We start from the raw sequence: 24596 nt of genomic DNA on the forward strand, positions 1-24596 counted from the left end.
GCTTACTGCGCTGCTCCAGGAACATGGCTAAGATAACTGCGCCCGCAACATCCAGAAAGGAGGCCGTCAAATTGAATATAGCCAGGCGACGTGCCTCGTGCACCGCCGCCGCCAGCAAACGATGGCTGCACTCATCGCTCGACGCCTCAATCTGGCGATACAGCACCGCCAGCTCGTCGAGGAACTGCTCGAATTCGAGGCGCTTGAACATGACCAGCAGCGTGCGCATTAGGGCATTGAATATGGCCGAAAAGAAGAAGAGATTGAGTATAAAGGCTGGCAGATCGCCCCACATGCGCAGCAGAAAGAAGAACTGCATCAGGTTCATCAGGCAAACGGGCAGCACAAACGCGTACTTCCGCCAATTGTTCCCCGGCGTCGGATAGAGCACCGCCACCCGACGCCAAATGTTCACATTGATGGCCACCAAAGCAATATCCTTCGCACTTTGCTCCATCTTCAAAATCGCTCTCTCCTTTTTCCGGCTTGGGCGCACTCGAGTCTGGCCTGGGCCACTTGATACTGTGGCCACAAAGTGCTGGGCAAATGTCTTTTATTGGCGCCTGCTTAGCACTCGCACTTGTCCTTGGCCAATGGGCGTGGCTCTTAGCCTATAATTTGCCAAATTGCCGGCACGACAATTGACTGTGATGCAAGTGCTAAAAGCAAAGGGCTGAATTTCCATTTTGTGACGGTTAGTTGGCCAATTGTAAATGTGATTGCAGCTGGCACATCTATCAAAATATATTCAATTCCAATGTCCCGTGCAGTCGGCTGGACAGCAGGATAATTGGATAATTATATAATTAATTTGTAGCTAATAGAAAATGCATCCTTGAGACTTGGCCACAGTTAAGCCGGCTGGGAAAAATGATATAAGCCCAGAACATGAATACTTTAGGGCATCGTCTCCTTTACAAAATACCTCTATAATGCCCAGGCATAATAATATATCATCATACAGCTTCTATAGGAAAAAGGTTTTGTGTAAATATCTATAAATTATATTCCCTAAGGATTAACGTTAAATTTGCCTTGAATGTGCAAATACCTATTTAAATTAAGCATCGATTTTTCGGCACAAAAATGTGCCAGGCTTCGGCTAGCACATCCAGTCGAAAAGCTAACGAGGCGATAACGTGGCCAGCAGCAATCGGGCCGTGGGCCCGGGCATGACTTATTAAACAATAAAACCGGATTATCCGCAAACAACTGAGCAAACATGGCCGGAACCAAATATTTGGAACCGGGCCGTGGACAGCGGCCAGAGACAACAGCAAAAGTAAACAGAAAAAAAAGGTGGATAAAAAAGAAAAAAAACAATATAAAAATCAACAAGCGGCTGGCATAACATAATTCAGCAACAATGCCAGCTCAGCAAATACGGCGGGGAATTAAAATAAGACCTGTGCCGAGGAACAGAAGCCGTGTGCCGAGGACCGAGGACCGAGCCCATAAAGGCACACATTATGGCCACTTAACCGCGCGTTATGCCGCAAAAAGGCAAGGGACAAAGCCAAAGGCTCAAGCCGGCTAGTCCTTGCCCGAGTGTCCTGTGTATGTGTGTGTGCGATTGTGTTGTGCCGGCGTCTGTGGCGTATGCGCAATATTTTGTGCAAACATGGGCAATATCAAAGCCCAGGCAAGGCCAGGCCAGGCCGCAGCCGCACCCTACCCTACCCTACCCCCAACCCTTGGCAAATATGCAATGTCAGTTCCAGCTGCTCAGGCGAGGCGCTGCACATAAATCAAATGGAAATATCTGGTCCAAAAATGCATTTCGGGAGAACGCAGCAGCAGCTCGGTACCAAATTTATTATAAATTAAAAGCTAAGCCCCTGCAAATGGACGACATTTAATTATCACATTTTGTGCAGCAAGTCCTTGCGAACAATGGCGCACACATCAAAGCCGAGCACACACACTCGCACACACACACACATCCTTTGTCCTGTCGAGTGCCTGTTAGCCCCGTAAACCACAGGATGACATTAATTACGTGTACTTTTACTTTGGCCTCGGCTACCATTTGCAGCTCAACTTCCATAAAATTAATATCAAGCAATTAACAACAGATTCCGGCGGCGGGCGATGTGATTTAAACAAGTCGTCGGCCCCCCACCCCTGCTGTACAATATTGTGTGGGCGTGTCAATATTGACTTTTACACATTGATAGTGGGCGATTTCTAAGCAGCTTTTGCCAATTAAGCAGCTCACTGTAGCTTAGCTCAAGAGAGAGAGCCGGAATTGCCTTGAAATGTGAAATTGCTAAGCCTCTAATTTGGCATTTGTTTATTGTTAAGTGTAAGTCCAAGACTAGAGCTGGGCGTAGTTCGTGTTCTCTCGGGAGACAGGCTCACGCAAAACTGAACACGAGTTGTACGTGCTGCAAAATTGTATTTCGTGCGTGCTCTGTTGAGAACAATAGCAAGAAAACACAAGTTAAGCACGACTTAACAAGACTCAGGCACGACTTAACACGCATTAGGCAAGAACTAACACGATTTTGACGCAACCAGACACGACTTGGGCACGAACTAACACGATTTGGGCGCAACCACACACGACTTAGGCACGATCTAACTCAACTTAGGCACGATTCAACAGAAGCAGGCACGAATTTGCATAGTCTTAGAAGATTACAGATTAACTATAGATAAATATCGTTATTTTTATATTTTTACATATATTTCATATAAGTCGTGCGTCTTCAAAGCCGCACGCGCCCATCTCTAGCCGTACAGCTTCTTTTGCAGCAGCTGCTCTCAGCCGCTTGTTGCCAAGATTCTTTCTGTTTGGACTCCAACAAGAGACTCAACAAGCGTGGCTAATGCGGCTTAGTTTTGCTAACGATTTGCAAACACGTGTGAGCTAGCCCCAATTCCAATTCCAATTCCAGTTCTAATAGCAACCCCCATCCCCATAAGCAAGAACAACAAAGCAGCATTTGCTTTGATGATATCTAGACATGCTACATTTGAAGCTCGTATGCCGTCATATCCCACTCTGACTTATTCATGTGGGCCGCATATGAGTAAGTCAGCATAAGATAATGCGATGTGATTGTTGTGCGGAGCAAAAACTAAACCAAAGTAATGAATGTACGTACTTCCTATAAGAACGAAACATTATGTATGTATATACGAGCGAGTATTACCCAGCTGTGCCCAAGTTTCTTTTCTTCCTATTTGAGGCTTTACTTTTGTACATGTAGTTTACATATGACATATGCATACTTAAAATAGAGCTTGAGGCAAATCGTATGTTCAACGAAAAAGTTTTAGGCAGCCGTTTTCCGTGAATTTTCCACGCTTCCCGGTGGATTTGCCCAGGGTGATTAAGTAAAAACTAAAGCTAGCAGCTTGAGCTGTGCGTTGCTCAGCAATCACGTCAGCTAGTTTTATATATGTAGACTTTTCTGAAATCAGCTGATTAATCAGTTTATTGTAGATTTAGCATGTTGAAACTTTGAGGTGAAAGAATAAGATATCAAACCAATTCCAAATAAATGTTTCATGAAGTTGGACTGCACTTTAAAAATATAATAAATGAATACGTACACAAGCAAGATAAAGATGAATAATACAAATATTTATTAAAAAACAAGAAAAATATATTTTCAAAATAATATTTCAAAGATTCTATGGGGGCGACATGGCGCTGTCCTCTTAAAAGTTCACTTCATAAACTATGGAACCTTTAGATATATATTTTATACATATATTGTATATAACTATAAAACCTGTTTATCCGGCGCCGTCATAAATTAATTGCTTTAAGTACTTAAAAAAAATTTACTCTTACAGATAAGATATAAAATTGCAGAAAAATAAACAAAGAGTTGGCCTTGTTAAAGCGTGCTAAAAGTAGAACTTGTTTGAGGTACCTTAATAAATAGATTTATATAAATATTTATTCTAGCCAGGAATCGAGTGTGCCCTAAGCCCCGTTGAAGCTATAGATATAATGATTTATATGTAGTATACATATATAAAGTATGAGCTTAATCTATATATACCACATATATAGAAAGTTTGCGTTGCGTTGGACTTTTGTTTATAGAAATTCGCCAGCTCACTTTTCGATATGAAAACATTTATTATTGAATATATTTGTAAATATTTTCTCATTGTTTAACCACAGTCAGAGCGCAAATAGATTACTCACTAAGTGCATTGTCTCATAAGGAACTAAGTACATATATTAATATATATATATATATTTATATATATATATAGTATATAGTGTAAGATTCGTGTAAGAAAGGTCTACTTTGGTGTCAGTGTGCGCGCTCGCTGAGTCAACGAAATCTTTGTGTGATCCGCATACCAAAGACAGAGACGAGGTCTGGCGCCAGGCTAAGGCAGGTTGCAGCCCACCTGGGTGACCACCTTGGCGGCCACTTGGCTGGCCAGGCGCACGCATTCGCTCAGCGAACGCTTCTCCAGCCAGGCGTGCAGAAAGCCGGCGACAAAGGCATCGCCGGCGCCCGTTGCATCCACCAGCTGCTCGGCGCGCTGTGCCCGGTAATCCTCGAATCTGAGCTCGCCCGGCGGCGACAGCTCTGCCACATAGTTGGTGGCCAGCTGCACGCCCGCCGCGCCGTTGGTGATGAGTATGATCTTGGGCTGGCTGCCGGACTGCAGCAGCTGTTGTGCCAGCTGCTCCACTCTCTGGCAGCCGGCTGTCTTGGCCAGCTCCTCGAACTCCTGGCGATTGCCAAATATTAGAAGCGCACGCCGCGCCAGCTCCAGCATCTTGTCCGAGTGCTGGCGCACTATGTAGGGAGCGCTGAGATTCAGCGCCAGGTAGCGACGCTCCCGCACCAGATGCACCTGTATATAGTCCACGACCTCGCTGCGCTGCGGCAAAAAGAAGCCCTCAATGTAGAGGATTTGCTTGCGTTCAATGGGACGCAGAAAGCTTTGAGTATCGTGGCTGGCGGCACGCTTCAGCTCCTCGACCGAGAAATGCGCCGAGGCGCCCACGTTGGCATACAGCGTGGGATTATCGTTGTGCATGAGGCACACACACTGGCCCGTGGGCACATCCTCGATGATCTGCAGGCGCGCCTCAATGCCGCGATCCAGCAATATGGAGTGCAGCAGCTCGCCGTGCTTATCGGCGCCAATCGCTCCAAAGAACTGGGCATCCGTGCCCAGCTGCTTCAAGATGCGCACCGTATTCAAGGCCGAGCCACCCGGATTGCTCAGGCAGCCGGAGCTGAAACAATTAGCAACTGCTTGAGAATAAGCTCTTACATATATATGTATATCTTTTTTTTGCCAACTTACCTGCTGGCTGCCTCGGTGGCCATGTTGCTCAGCTGCTGCAGATCCATTTCACCCTTGGAGCCCAGCTTCAGCTCGTAGCGCTGCAGCAGCTCCGGCTCCTCCAGCTTGACAATGCGATCCAGCAGCACGTTGCCAAAACAAACCACTTTGCGTGGACTGAGGAAAGCGAAACAAAGTTTGTTTAGTCATTTATTGATTTGAAAAATCCCCAAGGTAACACTCTAATTTTGCCCTCGGCCTTGGCCTGCCCGGAACTTACGTCTGGTAGATGCCCTGCGTGCCGTCTGACAACGTCGCATCGGCTCCGAATATTTTCTCATAGGCGTACTGCAGGTACTCCATTGTATTCCAATTTAAAGCGACGCGACTCTCGTTGAATTTCCCCCGCGATGACGTCGAGTTTTACAGCCGTGCTCCAGTTGAGCGGGTCCGTCACTTCCGTCGGCCAGCGACAAACTGAATGCCCGAGCCGGTTTCGCGTGGTGTATTTATCTCGGCGCTTGGATTCCCATGCTGAGCAATTAGTTTCAGAGCCCTTCGTTTCCCTCGGCTACGCGCTCACCAATAACAACTTTTAAACTTCGTTACGTTATTGTTGTTGTTGTTGTTTGTCATATTTTTAGACTGTTTTTGGTACTGTTTCTTCGACTTCTGTCCCTTTGCGCGCTGCCTGTTACATCATAAAGCTTTCAGTTTTGGTAACACGGTAACACGGTGTTGTACAATGACTCTTTGAAGCGGTCACCTTGTGCAGCTTTCAAAGCTCACATTCAAATATCAAGTATGCGTTAAATTGCTCTATTATGAACTTAATTGCGCGCTATTATAACTCAGTTCCGCAGCGTGCAAAAAAAATGCATCAAATTGTGTTCTTAATCAACACTAGTTGAATCACAATTGACTCAGCTGTTGGTTGTGTTTGTTTACATTGAAGAAGAAGAAGAAGAAGAAACGGCAGCGCATTGCCAAATCGCCGGCAAAACAAGTTCTCTAACTCAAAAGCTTTCGCTCTGGAATGAGCTTTCGTCTGCGCAAAGCGCTGCCAACCTGCTTTAAAAGTAAAAATCCAGTGGAGGGCTTTTTGACTTATAATTTCAAATATGTCGAGGGAATTTATTTGTATAATTCCTTGTGTTTAAGGGTATTTTGCATAGAAGTCTTTTTTTTACAATAATTTGGCTACGTTTTATACGAGAAATATTATTTAGGCTAGTGTACATAAAAATTCCTCTCTCGAAATTTCTTTTTCAATCTATTACTGATGTCTAAATCTTTTTCATTCATTTGTTTGGGAATTACAGTTTTTCGCTGGTTATTTTAAAATGGGAAAGCACTGCATCAAATAAAAAAGTACGACGCTAATAAGATAATAGAAGTGCATTTTAATGTTACAGAACGCTTCTACCCAAATGTAGATAATTTATGATGCAGCAAAAAAAAAAAAGTACCAAACTGTGCGTGAGATAGAAAAGCCGCTGCCTCCCACGGCATTGGGGCTTTGCACAAGGCATTTACCCGTTCTGCTTTGGGTTTTACCCAAGATCAGAAATTCCCCCAATGCATGTGTGTGTGAGTGTGTGCATTTATGGTATTTCTTGCATACACATAATTGCAGGCAGCTTGGCCATGCTTTTGCTCTCTGCGCTCAGCTCTCTCTCTCTCTCATTCTCTTAAGTGTGCACGTGAGCCCAAACGCGACGCACTCAAAGCGTACGCATTGCACAGCATGTATTGGATCGAACTTTGGACCCGCTGCCATTGCGGAATGTATCTCATACCTGTGCTCGTCATTTTCGAGCGCATGTTACGGGGGAATGCGACAAACCTGTTCTGTCAGCCAAGCACCGTCTGGCCGCCGAGTGACAAGACTTTTGACTCATTCCTCTACGCTTGGTCCGCATGACTCAGCACTTGCAGCTCATGTACATCTGCCCGGCGCATTGCCACGCGGTGGCCACTTGTTTATGTGGCAAGAACCAGGTAATAGCCCGTCCCGTAACAATCAGCCAAGTGTCCAACATGCGACTGGGGCATGAGTTGGGCCAACTAATTTGTTATTTTATTGGGCTCAATTTTGTTATTGTCATTATGTTTCAGTTTAGTCAACAACGGGGCGTGGCCGAGGGCCAAGTTCATTGGCCATTATTGAGTCGAAATTGGCGCGCAAATCCGATCGCCTGATACCAGATATTATTGCACTCACCTTTCTTTTACTTGCTTCTTTTTCTTGTCATTTTATGTTTACGTTTTGTTAGCCCATTGCCATTTTGGGCTAACGCAAGCAGAAATATGCAAGCCGTGTTTTCAACAAGTTAACAACATTCATATTTCGTCTTCAGATAGGTCAGTGCTTGGGGGCGAGTCCCCACTTGGCAGCACCCCCCCCCCCCCCCTCCACCCATGGTTGATTAACCTGCTTACTAAACTGTTTTTTTTTTGCCGGGAAGGTTCATTGATATTGTGTTAGCCAACATGTTTTTTGGCATATTCATCTGAAAAGTGAAAAATCAAATTACCAATATTTTGTTTTCGATCTTTTCCAAGAAGTTCATTAAACTCAACATTTTCCGGCTTGGTGCGAAAGCTTAAAATTGCGGCTTCTTCTATTAGCTTGTTTTTTATGCTGTTTCTAGTTGCATTGAGGGGGTGGAGGGGGTATGAGGGGGTGCTTAAGAGCTCTGCACTTAGATATCTGCAAAGAGAGTTCAGTGTTCATTCTCTTAAAGGGCAACAGCCTATGCTTAATCAAGCCCACAAATGAAGGCTTTAACCCCAGCGAGTTGTCGTGCATTCAACCCCTTCACAAATATATATACATACATATATATTTAGATATATTAAGTACATCAATTCGCATAACTCATATGTACACAACATTAAGATTGTTTTTTTTTTCTACGGTTTTTATACCCTGAACCCATTAAAAATGGGTATAAGGGTATATTGTATTTGTGCGAAAGCCAAATGTATGTAACAGGCAGAAGGAAGCATCTCCGACCCCATAAAGTATATATATTCTTGATCAGCATCAATAGCCGAGTCGATCTAGCCATGTCCGTCTGTCTGTCCGTCCGTCCGTCCGTATGTATGAACGCAAGGATCTCAGAACCTATAAGAGCTAGAGACAGCTTGAAATTTTAGATGTAGGTGCTCCTAGTGCCTGCGCAGATCGAGTTTGTTTCCGATAATCGATAATTTACTCCGTTTCGAAGCAATCGATAAAAATCGATATCGATATCCTGTTTTTTGGGCAATTTTGGTAAATAATAAGAGCTAGAGTCACCAAACTTGACATATAGCTTCTAAAATAGAATATATATATATGCATTTGATGTTGGAAGAAGGGGGTTCAGGGTATCCCCTAGTCGGGAGCTCCCGACTAGAACCTCTTACTTGTTATGTACGTGCTTTTGGTCAGGTGGCTATTTGAAGACCACATTTGCGGATCTGCACAAAAACAGAAAACATAGCTCAGCAACCTTTTTTTTGGCTCATCGAAAGCAAAAATATGCTTGCATATCAGTGTAAAATGAAAATAATATGCATTAACAAACCGAAATTTGTTATTTGGGCTTTTGCGCGGCAATTGGAAGGCCCCTAACGGCAAATGGCGCATTGGGCTTATGTATATGTATTGGGTGGGGTTTGCAAATTGATCAAAGAGCTCGGACAATGACAATTGCCAGCCGCGGCAGATGAACCCAATGAATAATTGGATCGGAAACTAAGTCAGGCGACTAACTCATCGCAGATTACATGCCAGATTTGAGCATATATTTTGCTTAGCTGGCAGACGTCCAGATGACGTGTAAAACGGACTGGCAGGGCTTTCATTCACGAAAATTTCAAGCGAAAAACAATAACAAACAGTTAATTGAATCTCATGTGTTTGTCGCGCGCGAACGCGCGTGCTCATTAATTAATTAAATGAGACAGAGAGCGACAGACATCGCGTATACGCAACGTACACCAGGGGGGGCGACTTTGACGTCAGGTCTTGAGGGCATGACTGATAGCTGGTCGAGTTTGTAATATTTATATAAATATATTTATGGGGTTTGAGTTTTGAGTCATTTGCACGACCTGTTGACCATTTGGCCCATAGCCAAGAGCATGGTTGGATTCGCGTGAAAAGCGAGTGGCGAGAATTAGTGAAAACCATTTAAGTGGGCCATAAATTGATATACTCTTGACAGCTGTGCTGAATTTTCCAAAAAATCGGTGACAAAATCGTTTTTGAGGAAAGTGCAAAAACTCATTTTCCAATTCAACGAAAAAACTCATCCAAATCAAGGCAACAGGCTGAGCGTAAAAGTTCAAGCGAGCAATAAACTGTTATATCTACATACATATAAGTATATGCATGTATATGTATATGTGTGCATATACGCACTTTGTGTGAGCGTAAGATGCGCTCAGAGCGAGCACAAAGAGCGGCATTGAAATAGGCTTAAGCTTAAAGGGCAAGGCAAAGCCACAGAAGCAGCAAGACAAAGTTTGCTAATTGCCCAAATTAACGGAAATCTTTGAGCATCCAGCAAAAATCCAAAAGGCATACAAATTTGCTGAGCGCAGCAACAAAATAAAACTTGCTGAAGCTTCAGATTTTGAGCGCGAGTGGAGGTGTTAAGCGAAAATACTTGGAAAAAATATACACTCTCAGACACACAGAGAGAGAGTGAGAGTGAGAGCGAGAGAGGTGGATCGTGTGGGTTGGTATTCACGCCGGCTGGCCTTTGCCAACTGTTGCGTGAGCAGGCCTCCGCAAAAAGCTCCAACAAGAGCGCAAGCAATGCGCTCTTCTTATGAAATACGTTGGCCGCGAGAGCGCAGCTATAAAAGCGTGCGCTCGCCAGTGTCTGGCATTCATTGTGAAATTGCAAATCAAAATTGAAACAAGCACAAAGCAAGACGGTTAAACGGATTTCAAAGCGCGCAGCGTCAACGTGAAAAGAATTTCATAAGCAAAAGTTAATAAAGCGCAAATTGCCAAAAACAAAAAAGATTAAAACCCAATAAACTGACTAACGCTAATCAAACAAGCAACAACAGAGCAGTGCTACCCCAACAAAAACAGACAAAAAGTGTGCGACAACCAAACACACACAAAGTGCAAACAGAAGCTTCGAAAATAGCTCAAGCTTCAGCTCAAGTGACAAGCCCAGAGATTAACACATCCAATATGGTCGTTGAGGAATCAGCCAACATGCATCATTATCACCACAACGACAGCCTCGAGCTGGCCGAGTGCGCCATGCCCATCGGACGTACCGTTAAAACGGCTCTGCTGCGAGCCCAATCAGAATCTCGTGTGATTGTCGGCCTATCGGCGGCCATCAATACGCTGTCCAAGTCGCCGGAGGGTTCACTCTTCTGCCTGATGGCCGTGCCCAAGGCTGGCGATTCGGCCACGCACATGCACGAGGTGCTGCTGGAGGCGTTCTGCTATGAGAACGACATCTATGTTATTAAAGTGGACGATGCCACCAAGCTGAGCCGCATTCTGGGCCAGGAGAGCATCGAGTCATGCTGCCTGGTGCAAAAGACCTGGAGCGGCGAGCAGAGCGAGGAGCAGCTGAACAAGGCCGAGAATCAACTGGTCGACTACTGCGAGGCCCATTGGGATGCACCGCAGCATCCCATTGTCCAGCTGCCGGCTGTATAAATCCTGTTGAGAGTGAGACAGAAGTTGAACACAGCCCGTCACAGTGGGGCAAAAGATGGTTTTAAAGGAAACAAACACAACCAGTTAAGACAAGGTTAATGTACCCGAACGTTTGGAGAGTTCTGCGGAAACCGACGTTGGGACATATCCCAATTATATATATCAACTATATCATATATATACATATGTATAAGTGTATATGGAAGCAGGAGAAGGAGGTGGAGTCGCAGCGAAAGCAAAAGTAGCTGCGACACGATGGTCAATTATCTATTATGCTAGATGCTAGAAGAGAGAGCGAGGCAGGCGACGACAGCGACAACGACCTTCGTTGGAGCAGCGCAGCAACAGGCGAGAATGGAGCAGAACACACAGCAGCAACAACAACGACAACAACAACAACAAACACATGGCTGCTGCGGAAGTGCATGCACTCTCGCTCACTCTCTCTCTCTCTCTTTGATCTGGCAACAATTTCGCAACCAGAGGCAAACCAACACACACACACGCACGCACACATGCGCACACGCTTAAGCGCGTGACCAACTGCTGGTTAATTTTTATTTTTTTTTTGAGCAAAAATATTGATAATGGCGATTTTGTTCACAATGAACAGCTTCATGCCATAAATTTGAATATCAGATTAAAAATAAAAAAAGTAAAAAAAATTGTAATTTGTATTATTAAAGTTTTGTTATGTTAGCTTTTCATATAGCCGGCAGCTACAGAAAAAAATATTAAATAAAAATACAAAAAAAAAATTGTTATTTAATTATAAGCACACAACATTAAAAAAAGAATTTTTTGAAACAAAAAAACAGAAATAAAAAAACTAAAACAAAAGAAAAACAAACTTAAGTCTTATTATTATTATAAAAATGTTCAGCTTTTCAGTTGATTAAGGAGCTCATGCATATTTATGCTTGACGTCAAATGCCTCAAAAATCCCTTAAGTCTCGAAATGTCATCAGTATATTGGGCTTTTTATCAGCGGTATTCCCCCAATGAGCCGCACTCTTATCAATCATATGCACATATAGCACATATACATGCATGTATAGTCGACATCGAGGCAATAAACTCGCCCCGCTGTAAGCGAATGGAGCTCGCAACAAGTTCGCCAGGCCAATTAAACAATTTCGCCTTATATGGGAGACATGGAGACACGTTTCAGCCAGGCAGAGACATGTTAATATAATCAATGCCAGACGGCCAGACAGCGAGACTTCGTGCAATTATATATGGAAAGATTTTGTGCAGAGCTGAAGCAAAATTTCCAACACTAAGCTTGACGCTTAACGGAGTTGCCAAGAGCCAAGAGCGCTGGCATAGGTCAGTTAGCCCACCTGAAACTAGTTAGACACAAATTAATTAGGAAAAAAAAGATACATATATATATGTGTGTATGGAGTACATGTAGATACATTCACTTTTTAAAGATATTTAGATTGTATATAATGTTTGCTGTGCTTCAAAAATTATTAAAAAGTTATATATATCATATATAGAGTTCCCATAAAGCGGACATGATTTGGAAGCAAATTTCCTTTTTATATACATAATTGTATATAATATTTGTTGTGCTCCATAAATTATTAACAACTATTATTTATTGAGCTCAGCTTGTGCTCATATTTTACGTAATCTGACACAATAAACTCTCTCTCTCTCTCTCTCTCTCTCTCTCTCTCTCTCTCTCTCTCTCTCTCTCTCTCTCTCTCTCTCTCTCTCTCTCTCTGTCTCTCTCTCTCTCTCTCAAATAATATAAATATAAATCATAAATAAATTATCTTTGTGTAACACATTTTCTTATTGTTTTATATGTTTTTATTGTTTTGCTTCTTTCAAGAACCCCCTACTTTTTTTTTATTCTATATATTGACTTATTCTGAACAGAACTTCATTATTTCTTTTTGAATATGATAATTATTTGATCAACTTTTACATTGGCATACTAAGATTTCGTTGAATTTGTGTACATTTAAAATTATAGTATGCATTTTATCAACTATATAACTATATCGTAAGTTCCGCAAACTTTTCTATGTACATTAAAAATTAACTATGCGAATCTTGTTATATGTTTATATAAGGCGTAATCGTAACACCCAAACATCTGTCAACTATTTGAGTTACATTTTAGCATAATGCTCATAATTACAAAATTGCAAACTTTAGACAATAGGTTAGCCTAATTAGACCCACTTACGGCCGAGAGTTTGCCTAGTGCAGTACGCTAATCAATCAATTTACAATAGGTATTTGCGGTTCATCGGCCAATTAACTCAGGTGCTGCCACAAAATCGTCAGCCTAGACGTACTTTACACCCGCGACGTTAATTCCAAAGAACACGTCGAGCAAACTTTAAGCCCAAACAAGCTTTCAGCCCGGCCTTTTTGGCCAAGTCATGCCACGTAATGAGTAATATGTTCATTGAGCAGCTCGATTTGGAATTGGTTTAGTGGGGAAATCCTCTAGCCGGAGCTGCTGCATTGAGGGCACGGCCTATGCAAATATGCTCGGGTAGTTCACAATTTACAATAAGCGTGACTTGGCAAAAAGCCTTTGAAGCTCAGCCAAGGCGAACGACCCAAACTGGAGATGATCTGAGTTGAGTTGAGTTGAGTTGCGTTGAGAGTTGGGGGCAAACTCCAATCAGAGACAATGGTGATGTCGTTGAAGGTAATGATTCATATCAATAACGCGCTTTGCCATTTTTGCTGCTAGACCCCAAAATTAGCATATTCTCAAGTCTCAAATGCCCCGTTACCGCAAATGCGCTCCACTTACCTGTTTGCCAGTTGCCAATTTGCCAGTGTGACAACTTTTCAATAATAAAAGCCGGCCAAAACGATGCCCCCTACTTTTCCACATATCCCCATCCCCCACCCCCTCTAGCAGCTGTTCATGTGACTGTCATGAGAGCGTGCTAATTGCCAGGGGAACGATCGGATCTCACATCCCCCAGCCCCCCAGCCGAACGACCCCAACAAGCATAGCTTAAGCCTGGGCCTAGTGCATGTCAACAGAATGGCACAACATACGTAGTTCCCAGTCTAGTTTTTATTGTCTATTTTGATTTGGATTTCCATGTACGCGCACAAACATGTTTTTAGTTGTAAAATGCATAATATTATTTAATAGAAAATCTCATTTGCATGAGCTTCGCTTGAGCCGAACTGTTGACATATTATTCCCCATAAAAACAAATACTATATATAATATAATACATTAAGTACAATAATAAAAAGCCAGGGCTTATCAATTCGCTCAAACATGGATTATATGCCCGACAATGCATTATCGCTGGGAATTTCTGTGGAAATTGTTTTCGAGCATATACAAGAGAGTCTGCGGCACGCGATAACGGAGCTTATTTCGTTTATTAGCCCAGTTTATATACAACAGGGATTCACCGACTACTCAAAAAAGAATAATAATACTTTCAGATATTTCCCAGTAACGTAGCAAGAACTACATTTAAAGGCAGCTTTTGTTTTTCAGTTTTTTTTCGGTCCATAATTAATGTATTTTGGTTTTTGTATCTGACGTCTTTTGGGGTATTAATTGAACTGTTTGTGCCAAGCAGAGATAACTGCCAAAAAATTCCAGAATTTTTATCATATATTTATAGATATATATTTACTGATTTGTTGACAATTATAATTTAGTTAATTGTATTTGATTGAACCGTTCAACCTTTCCACAGCTCCAATAATTGATTAGAGCGTTGACAAAGCTGCGCAATAGGCACGAGACACGAATTGGCTGAAACACGCGAGCGGAAAACATTTCATTGTGAATGGAAACTGTGCGGCTCGAAACAGGTTTACTTACGGCTTGACATAGGTAGAGCAGGGCGCACCTGAGACCTGGCAAATAATAACAAACTTGGGCGAAGCCCACAAACAGTTCTAAACACATACCTAATATTGAAATAATCAATTTTAAAGCTAAAATAAATAATAAATAATATTATCTAGAAGTAGGCTGAATACAAACTGCATTCAGTTTACGATCTAGGGCCTGTTTTACGATATTTATCAGAGCTTAACGATATTTGTCAAATAAATAAGCGTGTTCATTTCTCTTCATCTCTCTTCCACTCAACATAAAGAATTTTCTGCTTCAATTTAAAATATTAAATAAATTAATTTAATCTAGAAGTGGGCTAGGGTCTGTTTTACGATATTTATCTGAGCTTTACGATATTCGTATATGAGTTGCATAATTCGTATGCAATTATTGTCACACTTTATTTATTTATTTATTTTGATTGCCCTTTTCTTTCTCTATTGTAATACAAACTGCATTTAGTTTACGGTCTAGGGCCTGTTTTACGATATTTATCAGATACGATATTACGATATTTGTCAAATAAATAAGCGTGCCTAATCATGAGTTGCACAATTCGCATGCAATTATTGTCAAACTTTATTAAGTTAATTTTCCCTTTCTGAGCATTCGTAATCTTTCTTTACAACAAAGAAAACAAGCAAATAGCGAAATTAATAGCTTAGCTAACAAAAATATATGATATATTTCTAGAAAAGCATTTTCCTAAGATTCGCAGCGTATTTCAAATATTTACGAAAATTAAAAATATGTGCGGCACGTGCTAAGTAAACAAATGTATTGCCAAAATTCTGTGTTGAAAATCAATGCACATTTCACAATATGCGAGATCATTGAGATATATGTATATATCTGCAGATCGAACAGATCTAGACCAAGCCAAGGCGAATACCAAAATATCTTATCAAGCAAACACATTCAGAGCGTAACTGTGACTCTGCACTCGCTGATAAGAGAGATTGTGGGCTTATAGGAACTATGCCAAAGCGTAACCAAGGCCAGAAATACATTTTATACACATTCAAAGTGTTTGCCTAATTTGGTTTGTGTTCTAGACAAGAGCCAAGGCACATGGCGGGCGGCATTCTATGGAAATCGATTATGTAAACAATTGAGATACTTTTGTATCTCGAGACGGGCTGACCCGCATTAGCTCGAGCTAAGCAAATATACATTTATTTTCGGCATCGCACGCATTCCAGGCGAGCCATTGCGCAAAATTCACCTGATGCCATTAAATGCGCATTTGATTAAATGCGGCACGGGCCAGAAAGGGCAACAGATACCAAGATAGAGATAGAGATACAGATACAGATAAAAGTTGGAGCTGCGAATGATAAAACTAAACAAATGTACTAAATGTACATGTTCGTGTGATATTTGCTCCTAATTAATATTTGCATTTGGTTCGTTTTGTGATACATATTTAAAACGCAGTTGCACCTGCCTCTCGCATTAACCCAAAGGTGTATTGATACAAACCCTTTGATAACTAAGCCCCAAGCAATGCCAAATTAACACCACGTTTGCAGCCTGTGAAATGTGCGTGTGTGTACATACATAATAATCACTCGAGTTGTCTGCCGTCTGGATCGTGCTCTATTATTTAATATTTATGCCCTGTAATCAAAGAGGTCGAGAAAGGGTATGCACAATGCTTAAGCAGCAGCTGTGTTAATTGCACCCCACCTTAGCTTACCTTACCTTACCATAGTGAGGTTGACACTCATTTTTGTCTGCCGTTTGTAACTGTTAAAGAAATAATTCATTAAGCTTTGGGGGCGTCGCAGTGCGGCGGGAGAGTATATAGGTGTCATACAATCGAACTCTCAGATCGGTTTATATAACCAACCTGCAAAAGTCTAGCCTCTTTTGTTAGATTTAACTACGGAGCATTTTCGAGAAGGAGATCGAACTCTCACTTAACTACAGGGTATTTGCCTGTCGTGCACATTCACTCAAGTTCCCTCCGACTGGTTTGTATATAATTGCCCGCCATTGATTTCTCTTCTGGGGGTCGCTACGGGCACTTTTTTTTTAGTGGCGGCGCCAGTTAACATGACGGCGATGAATTTCACAAGAACTGCGACGCGGACTGAGCCAAAACGATTTCTGATAGCATCGTTATCTCCGCAAATTTCGCTCTCTCGAGTCTCGCTCTCTGTCTCTGGCACAGCGCGTGCCGCCAGCCGAGGGCGAAGTCAACTTTGAGTTTGAGTCTGATAAGAATTGTTATAAAAAACAATACGCAGCTCTTGTCTTGGGGGTTGTCGATCTCACGTTTTGTGTGTGTGTGTGTGTGTGTGTGCGGGGGTTGGGGGTACACTGTGGGGCGTCACCTGTTTGCGACATGTTCGAGCACGTTTCGCACTGGCAACGCGCAACTGTAAAAGCACCGTACGCCTTGCGCCTTTTTATTAATCGAACAACAGAAAACAAAAGCGCGAAAACAAAAATGTTATAAAATTCTTGCACATGTCGCCGCTGTCTGTTTGCTTACGCAAATCGTTGCGCATACGCAGCGTGTCGCGTGTCGCAGTTAACCGTTATGTATCGTGTTGAACCACCCAAAAAAAAAAAAAAAACACCACCCACCCACAATCAGGCAGGCAGGCAGCCCGCCAAACTGCGTCAATGTCGTAAAACTTTCTCACGTTATTCAAATTGAATTGTTTGTTATCCCGCAACGAATCTCGGGAGGCGAATCTCGTCGAGCTTATGTTCCCGTTTTGTTTTGTTTTGTTTTTTAGGGGTATTACGGGGCGTATTAATACGACTTAACGGCCGCATTTAAAAGCGAATGTTAACGTTTATGTCACGTTAAGCGTTTGTTTAATGAAGCTATACCGATTCTGCTTAATGAACCACATCGGGAAATTGCCAAAGGTATAGCTTATACTTAAACTAATATACATACATATATATCGGCTGAAAGCGTATACAAATCAGACTGATTTAACAAAGATTTCACCCACATATTCCGGGAATCGCATTAACCCACGTCTTGGGAAGCACACGGCCCAATCGCATGCCTTTCACATATTTATTATTATTGATTCAATTTCGAAGTCTATAAATATGTCGAATGCATGAGGGAATCTAAACAATTCAAATCGAGACCCGGCTGATATATAAACGTCAAATAACAATTAATGACGAAAGCAAATTCATGACGTCAAAGCAGCTTATCTGAGTTTTTAGCTATGCGTATTTAAATTTATAAATCGCATGCGTAATGCCACACACATGCATATATACATATATATATTTATATATGGGCATATTTGAATTTATCTAAAGTTTATAATTCCCTTGGACGAACTTTTCATGTTCTCAATTCTACGTTTTGCTTAATTAGGGTCTATTTAAATTATGCACATTTATTCTCGATCAGATGGCATTGGATTTTTTTATATTATCTACTAAAAACAATCGCATATCGTATACGATAAAGATATATCGTATTATAAAGGAAGAGATCCTTCACAGGGCTTATTTCTCTTTTATTCAATTAATCACAGCTCGAATACTTTATAGTAACTGAATCTTATTAACTTGACTGACAAGATTTATAAACAAAGATTTATAAGCGAAAAAATACGAGGATATATTTACTAAAATTTGTCGCCTATTATTTATAAAAACTTTTTATCTATTTAGCGCCAAGCTCATGCTTATACAAACAAATATTGACTAAAAATTATTGATAAATATAGAGCTAATAATTCGCAGCATTAGTTTTTCTTTCTGTAAATAATCTAGTTGCCCTTCAATTGATTAGACTAGGAATTTAATACAATTTTAAAGTTTATTAAAGTATTTTTGCTATGTTTCTTGCCTACATCTCCAACTTTCTTAAATAAGAGACCAAATTAATTGGGACTCCAGTCGGAGCATAGATCGATTACTTTTGCATCCAATTAAATGGGAATCCAGTTGGAGTATAGATTGATTACAATCGTATACAATTTAGAAGAGCTTAAGGGTTCCTCTGAAAGGGACTCCCCCTGTTGACCCTCCCAATAGCTGGACATGATTCCATTATAAGACATTTATGAATATATATATAGCAGCAAATACCTGAGCGTTGTTCTTTGGCAGTCAACGGGCTTGTTATATAAAAAAAAACCCTCCAACAGGTGTGTCAAGCGCCGCTTACCCCCGTCGCACCTGGCCCAAACTTGTAACGTCTTTTAGCTGCTATCAATGGCTGAATCTGCTTCTTGTAGGGCTTCCATGCGATGTGAGTCATTACATAAGCATATTGTTGCCAAGATACTTTGGACCTGGCCAAAAGGTATCTTCAGTTGAAAAGCAGGCATTCCTCGTTGCAAAATGTGTTCGCATACAGCTGTAACATTTTGTTTGGCCAATTGCGATTTGTGCTTATAAATATGGTTAGCAACTGTACTAAAATGATAGTCATTAATTAGGCTTATCGCAAACGTGATAAATGATAAACAGCATGTGACTAACACGCAGATCACGTTTTTCGCCAATGTTTTGCGTCTGGCAACAATTGTATATATTATTTGGCACACATAGGCCATACGATACCTAGGCAATATCAATAATAAGTAAAAAGTGCAAATATGGCAAATTACAAGACTCAAAACTCAACAACAACGCACTTGACTATGCACCTGAGTAATACGAGTAGCTGCCTATATTTAGTCAACTTCTGGGGGGGGGGGCTGTCCAATAGTTGTCTATTTTTACAAGCCAACAAGCCAATTGGCCGCAATAAAGATTAGTTTTGCCTTTTTACAAGCGATTTCTGTTAAATGTCATAACAAATGCATTCGGCGAAATGCCAGACACAGCCCGACTATTGCCCTAGCTGCTCATATCATCAGCTTATCAGTTATTGCTCGGCTTGTTATTAAAATGTCTCACGCCTCGAGCTTGAAGAGTTTCAAGGTGCCAAACAGACCCACTTTCTCGACGCTTATCTCTGGCCCACACACAATTTGTTCTCAGCAGGCGGGGCTGGCAGCCTGAGTTGCTGGCTAACAGAAATCGCATTCCTCATGTGACATATGTCATTTGCTGTGTGTGTTTAAGTACTTTGAGGAATGTACAAAAATAAACCGAACAGGTACCAAAAATAGCTTTGGCGCAGAGCTAAATTTAGACAAGGGCAAAAAAAAAGCCAGACAACTTCTGCATAAATAGCAAAAACAAATAAGAGCGCAATAACAAAGTCGCGGAAATTTTTGTATCAGCAATAATAGCACAAACACCTTCTACGCCTTATCAGACGGCGCAGTTCCGAAGAAAAACACAAAATATGAAGTGCGCAGAGCTAAAAGCCCAGTCGTGCCACGGGGGGAATCACCTGAACGCCATTTCCTTTTCTGCTCAACATTTAATAAGCTGGCGAAATACTTGAAGTACTTCCCACATTTAAGAGGAATCTATTTATTACCTGTGGCTAGGCTAGCAGCTTACCTATCGGGTTGATTGAGGCTGCCAACCACGGGTCAGCGGGTCAACGGGTCAGCGGGTCAACAGGTCAGCGGGTCATTAGGTACAGTTCGATTCCTATCTATCTTCACTAACTGCAAAAAGAAATTGTCTACAAGGGTTATATATAGATTAATATAAATAAAGTATACTTAATATACTTACTATCTGGCTTTTGTTTTTTTGCTTTAAGCTAAAAACTTTTAAACAAATTTATTGAAAATGGGTTTAGCACATTTCACGGCAGTTTAATTTGTCCAAATTTGTTTTAAAAAAACCATTGCAATTTTGTTCGTTTTTGGTTGCTTTTTGGGAATTATTTATTTAATATTCTTTGTGCACCCTGCAAGCATTTTGTTTTATGGTAATTAGGTTAAAATGAATAACCTTAAGCGATTAAAATGAAATTATCATTATTTTGTAGTATTTTTGAAAAATATAAATTTAATTTCTACAAGCTGCTGTTTAGTCAGTTTTGGTCATGAACGCAACTCAAGCGCTGAGAATATGTGTGCTTATTGTTTTAATGCTGATTTTGATACGAAGGTGCAAGGTATGAAAAGAAAGAAACAACAACAACAATTCACAATAGATGAAGCCAACTTCAAACTGAGCCTAGACATAAAGACAACTAAACAACCTGGATTCCGACTCAAGTGTGTGGCTGTTCTATATCCTGTACATATTTTGTATATGCTAATAGTATAAAGTTAGATTAACATATAACCAGATATATGGCATATATATCTGTTACAGATGGCCGCCTTTTGCAAGATGACAAATGCCGTTTGCGAATCGAGCAACAAATCTTGGGTTATTATCGACAAATGTCGCCTGCGTGCGATAAGTCGCAACAAGACGACCTTTAATGCGGATATCAACATACTGTATCCGGTTTACAATATTCACCTGAGACTGCAACTTATGAAGAAGGACAATGGCTATAAGCCCTGGCTCTTTAACTATACAATCGATGGCTGTGTGTTTATGCGCCAGCAGAGACATCCGGTTTTTAAAATGTTCTGGCTTATTTTGCGTGACTTCTCCACAATCAATCATACCTGCCCCTATCAGGTGAGTAAGTGTGTTCCAATTGTTAATTAACTAAACGTCTTACACAATAGGGCAATCAGATTGTCAAGGATTTCTACTACGATCCCACAAACCTGACGTTGCCTCTGCCAACTGGCGATTATTTGTTGCTCCTAACTTGGATTTTCGACAAGAAGCCGCAATTTGTAACGAACATATATTTCTCATTCTATCAGGATCTATTCTGAGATGGGCTAACAACATCTGTCCCAGTTAATCTCACAAAATATCTAAAATAGAAATTATGTTGATATTATCATAATAGCATTATATATGTTTTAATGTGTGCTGCGGCAATTAAATATGAATTATAAATATAAAAACGATTTATTTGACAATATATTGACCCTGCTGTCAGTCAATATCCAAACGTTGAGGCAATGAAACCGACATATTATCTGGATTCTTACGCAATGCTTTTGCTGTCAGCGTTCTTTGTGGATGCCGTCCATGTATTGAAATCTGTATATCCCCATATTGCCCAAGCATAACCAGCTCACATTCCAGGCCGCAGCCGTCTGCAAGATGACAAATGCCATTTGCGAGTCCAGAAACGAGTCGTGGGTCACCATCGAGAAGTGCCGATTGCGTGCAGTTAGCCGCACCAAGACCCCTCTAACCATTGAGGTAATGGTCCTTTATCCAGCCTATCAAATACACGTTAACGCCCAGCTGCTGAAGAAGGCCAACGGCTATAAGCCCTGGTTGGTTAACTATACGGCCGATGCTTGTGCGTTTATGCGCCGAGCCAATCATCCCTTTATAAAGATCATCTATGATTTGATCAAGGAGTATTCGACAATCAATCATACGTGCCCCTATGTGGTAAGTGCAGGGATTGTGCAACAATTTGAGCTTTACTAACGATTTCTGTGATAGGCCAGGCAGATGCTTAAGGACTTCATCGTTGATCCAGCCAAATTAATGCTACCATTGCCAAATGGAGAATATCTGCTGCTACTCACCTGGATGTTCAATAAAAAACCGCAGTTTGTGACGAATGTTTACTTTACATTTAGAGATTAACTTTAAGATGTAGGTGCTCCTAGTGCCTGCGCAGATCGAGTTTGTTTCGGATAATCGAGAACTTAATCCGTTTCCAAGCAATCGATAAAAATCGATATCGATATCCAGTTTTTTGGGCAATTTTGGTAAATAATAAGAGCTAGAGTCACCAAACTTGACATATAGCCTCTAAAATAGAATATATATATGCAATTGATGTTGGAAGAAGAGGGTTCAGGGTATTCCCTAGTCGGGAGCTCCCCACTAGAACCTATTACTGCCGTTTTAATATATGAAGATAAAATATACAACCACGAACCCAATTTCATATATTTAAATTGCTTTGAGTAATTTATAACTGAAATGCTTTTAATTGATGGTTTTTTTTTTTTTGAAGCTACATCAATGAATGCGACAATGAAACCATTAAAAAATCTGCTATTTATTGTGTGATCTTTTGGAAGCTGCTTTTTGAAAGAATACTTTTATATTCATACTCTTGCGATCTACTTTCAAGGGAAGAGGGATGCCAAGGTTTCCTGCTGTTTATACCTTTCTTCAGGATTTATTTAGATCTCTGAATAAAGCTATTAGCAAATGTCTGTATGGTGATCAGTTTTGCAAATTTGTGTGCGTAATCTATTATTATGGACTATTGAATTCTCAATTATTAAATTTCAACAAAATATAAAAATATCAACTTAAGGGCTACGCGATAATTATACACCAATTTGGTATCAGTCAGCAGTCAACCGTTGAGGCAATGAAACCTGCAATAAAACTAACAATTTGTCTGTCATTTGCGGTTGTGCTGCTCATAAAAGCTGTGCATGTATTTAAATCAATAATCACAAATTGGATCTGCAAAATTCGAAGTAACAAGTTCAAATTGCAGATGGCAGCCACGGTAAAGCTAACGAATGCCGTCTGCGAGACGAAAAACAAAACTTGGATCACCTTCGATCGTTGCCGACTGCGTGCGATAAATCGCAATAAAACAGTTTTGAATGTGGACGTGAACTTTCTACATCCGGTGCACACGGCAGACCTCAACTTTCGGATGCAGAAAAAGGCGAATGGCTATAAGCCCTGGTTGGGCGAATATACGGTCGATTTCTGCGCGTTTATGCGCAAATCCAATCATCCGGTTATCAAAATCCTTATTGGCATATTTAAGGACTTTTCAACACTCAACCACACGTGTCCCTATGTGGTCAGTAAATATTTCTTGCACACAGTCTTTACACTTCTTTGATCCACTCTCAATGCAGGGCAAGCAGATTCTTAAGGATTTTTACTGGGACCCCAGAGACTTAACGGTGCCTTTGCCAAGTGGTGAATACGCCGTGCTGCTTACTTGGATTTTCGATAAGAGGCCGCAGTTTGTAACGAAGGTTTACTTTACTTTCCATCAGGATATATTTAAGGACTAGTGCAATTACACGGCGTCACCCGAATTCCTTGTGTAATTCCCGCTAGCTTCGAACATACCCAAACTAAGACCTATCTATTGTAATCAATTTAAAGAACACAAACATTAAACAAGTAAGAGGTTCTAGTCGGGAGCTCCCGACTAGGGGATACCCTGAACCCTCTTCTTCCAACATCAAATATATATATATATATATATTCTATTTTAGAAGCTATATGTCAAGTTTGGTGACTCTAGCTCTTATTATTTACCAAAATAGCCCAAAAAACAGGATATCGATATCGATTTTTATCGATTGCTTCGAAACGGAGTAAATTATCGATTATCGGAAACAAACTCGATCTGCGCAAGCACTAGGAGCACCTACATCTAAAATTTCAAGCTGTCTCTAGCTCTTATAGGTTGTGAGATCTTTGCGTTCATGCATACGGACGGACGGGCGGATGGACGGACGGACAGACAGACGGACAGGGCTAGATCGACTCGGCTATTGATGCTGATCAAGAATGTATATACTTTATGGGGTCGGGAATGCTTCCTTCTGCCTGTTACATACATTTGGATTTTGCACAAATACAAATACAGGGTATAATGAACCCATTAAAATTGGGCATAAGGGTATAAAAAGCAAATGGATATAAGCCCAGCTTAGCTCATTATACGGTTGATAACTGCGCGTTTTTGCGTCAATTTAATCATCCTGTTGTCAAAATTGATCATGATGTTATCAAGAAGTATGCACAAAAGTATACAATGCTCAACCTCACGTGTCCCTTTGGCTGTCTGCC

General features: G+C 41.1%; 5 protein-coding genes across 5 annotated transcripts in view; 3 read left to right on the top strand and 2 right to left on the bottom strand.

Moving 5' to 3' along the window:
* The window catches only part of LOC115762367 (odorant receptor 43a), a 1526-nt gene extending 1069 nt beyond the window's left edge, over positions 1–457 (bottom strand). The window contains exon 1 of the mRNA XM_030704542.1: positions 7–457. Coding sequence (XP_030560402.1) covers positions 7–457 — 451 coding nt within the window. The remainder of the gene's footprint in view (positions 1–6) is intronic.
* Positions 458–4079: 3622 nt separating this feature from the next.
* Positions 4080–6076, bottom strand: LOC115762132 (adenosine kinase). The gene is made up of 3 exons (XM_030704241.1): positions 5555–6076; positions 5296–5451; positions 4080–5224 (listed from the first exon to the last, which is right to left on the bottom strand). Exons 1-3 carry the CDS (start codon positions 5635–5637, stop codon positions 4360–4362), a joined length of 1104 nt encoding a protein of 367 aa, XP_030560101.1. The 5' UTR covers positions 5638–6076; the 3' UTR covers positions 4080–4359.
* Positions 6077–9663: 3587 nt separating this feature from the next.
* On the top strand, positions 9664–11678 carry LOC115762211 (growth arrest and DNA damage-inducible protein GADD45 alpha). The gene has a single exon (XM_030704338.1). It carries the CDS (start codon positions 10478–10480, stop codon positions 10958–10960), a length of 483 nt encoding a protein of 160 aa, XP_030560198.1. The 5' UTR covers positions 9664–10477; the 3' UTR covers positions 10961–11678.
* Positions 11679–21035: 9357 nt separating this feature from the next.
* LOC115762368 lies at positions 21036–22397 on the top strand. Its single transcript, XM_030704543.1, has 4 exons — positions 21036–21353; positions 21404–21517; positions 21879–22196; positions 22251–22397. Exons 1-4 carry the CDS (start codon positions 21036–21038, stop codon positions 22395–22397), a joined length of 897 nt encoding a protein of 298 aa, XP_030560403.1.
* Positions 22398–23271: 874 nt separating this feature from the next.
* On the top strand, positions 23272–23809 carry LOC115762369. The gene is made up of 2 exons (XM_030704544.1): positions 23272–23589; positions 23648–23809. The coding sequence occupies exons 1-2, from the start codon at positions 23272–23274 to the stop codon at positions 23807–23809; spliced, it is 480 nt and encodes a 159-aa protein (XP_030560404.1).
* The last annotated feature ends 787 nt before the right edge of the window (positions 23810–24596 follow it).

Source organism: Drosophila novamexicana, unplaced genomic scaffold (genome assembly GCF_003285875.2).
Source record: "Drosophila novamexicana strain 15010-1031.04,08,12 unplaced genomic scaffold, DnovRS2.1 tig00000564-arrow-pilon, whole genome shotgun sequence".
Classification (NCBI taxonomy): Eukaryota; Metazoa; Arthropoda; class Insecta; order Diptera; family Drosophilidae; genus Drosophila; species Drosophila novamexicana.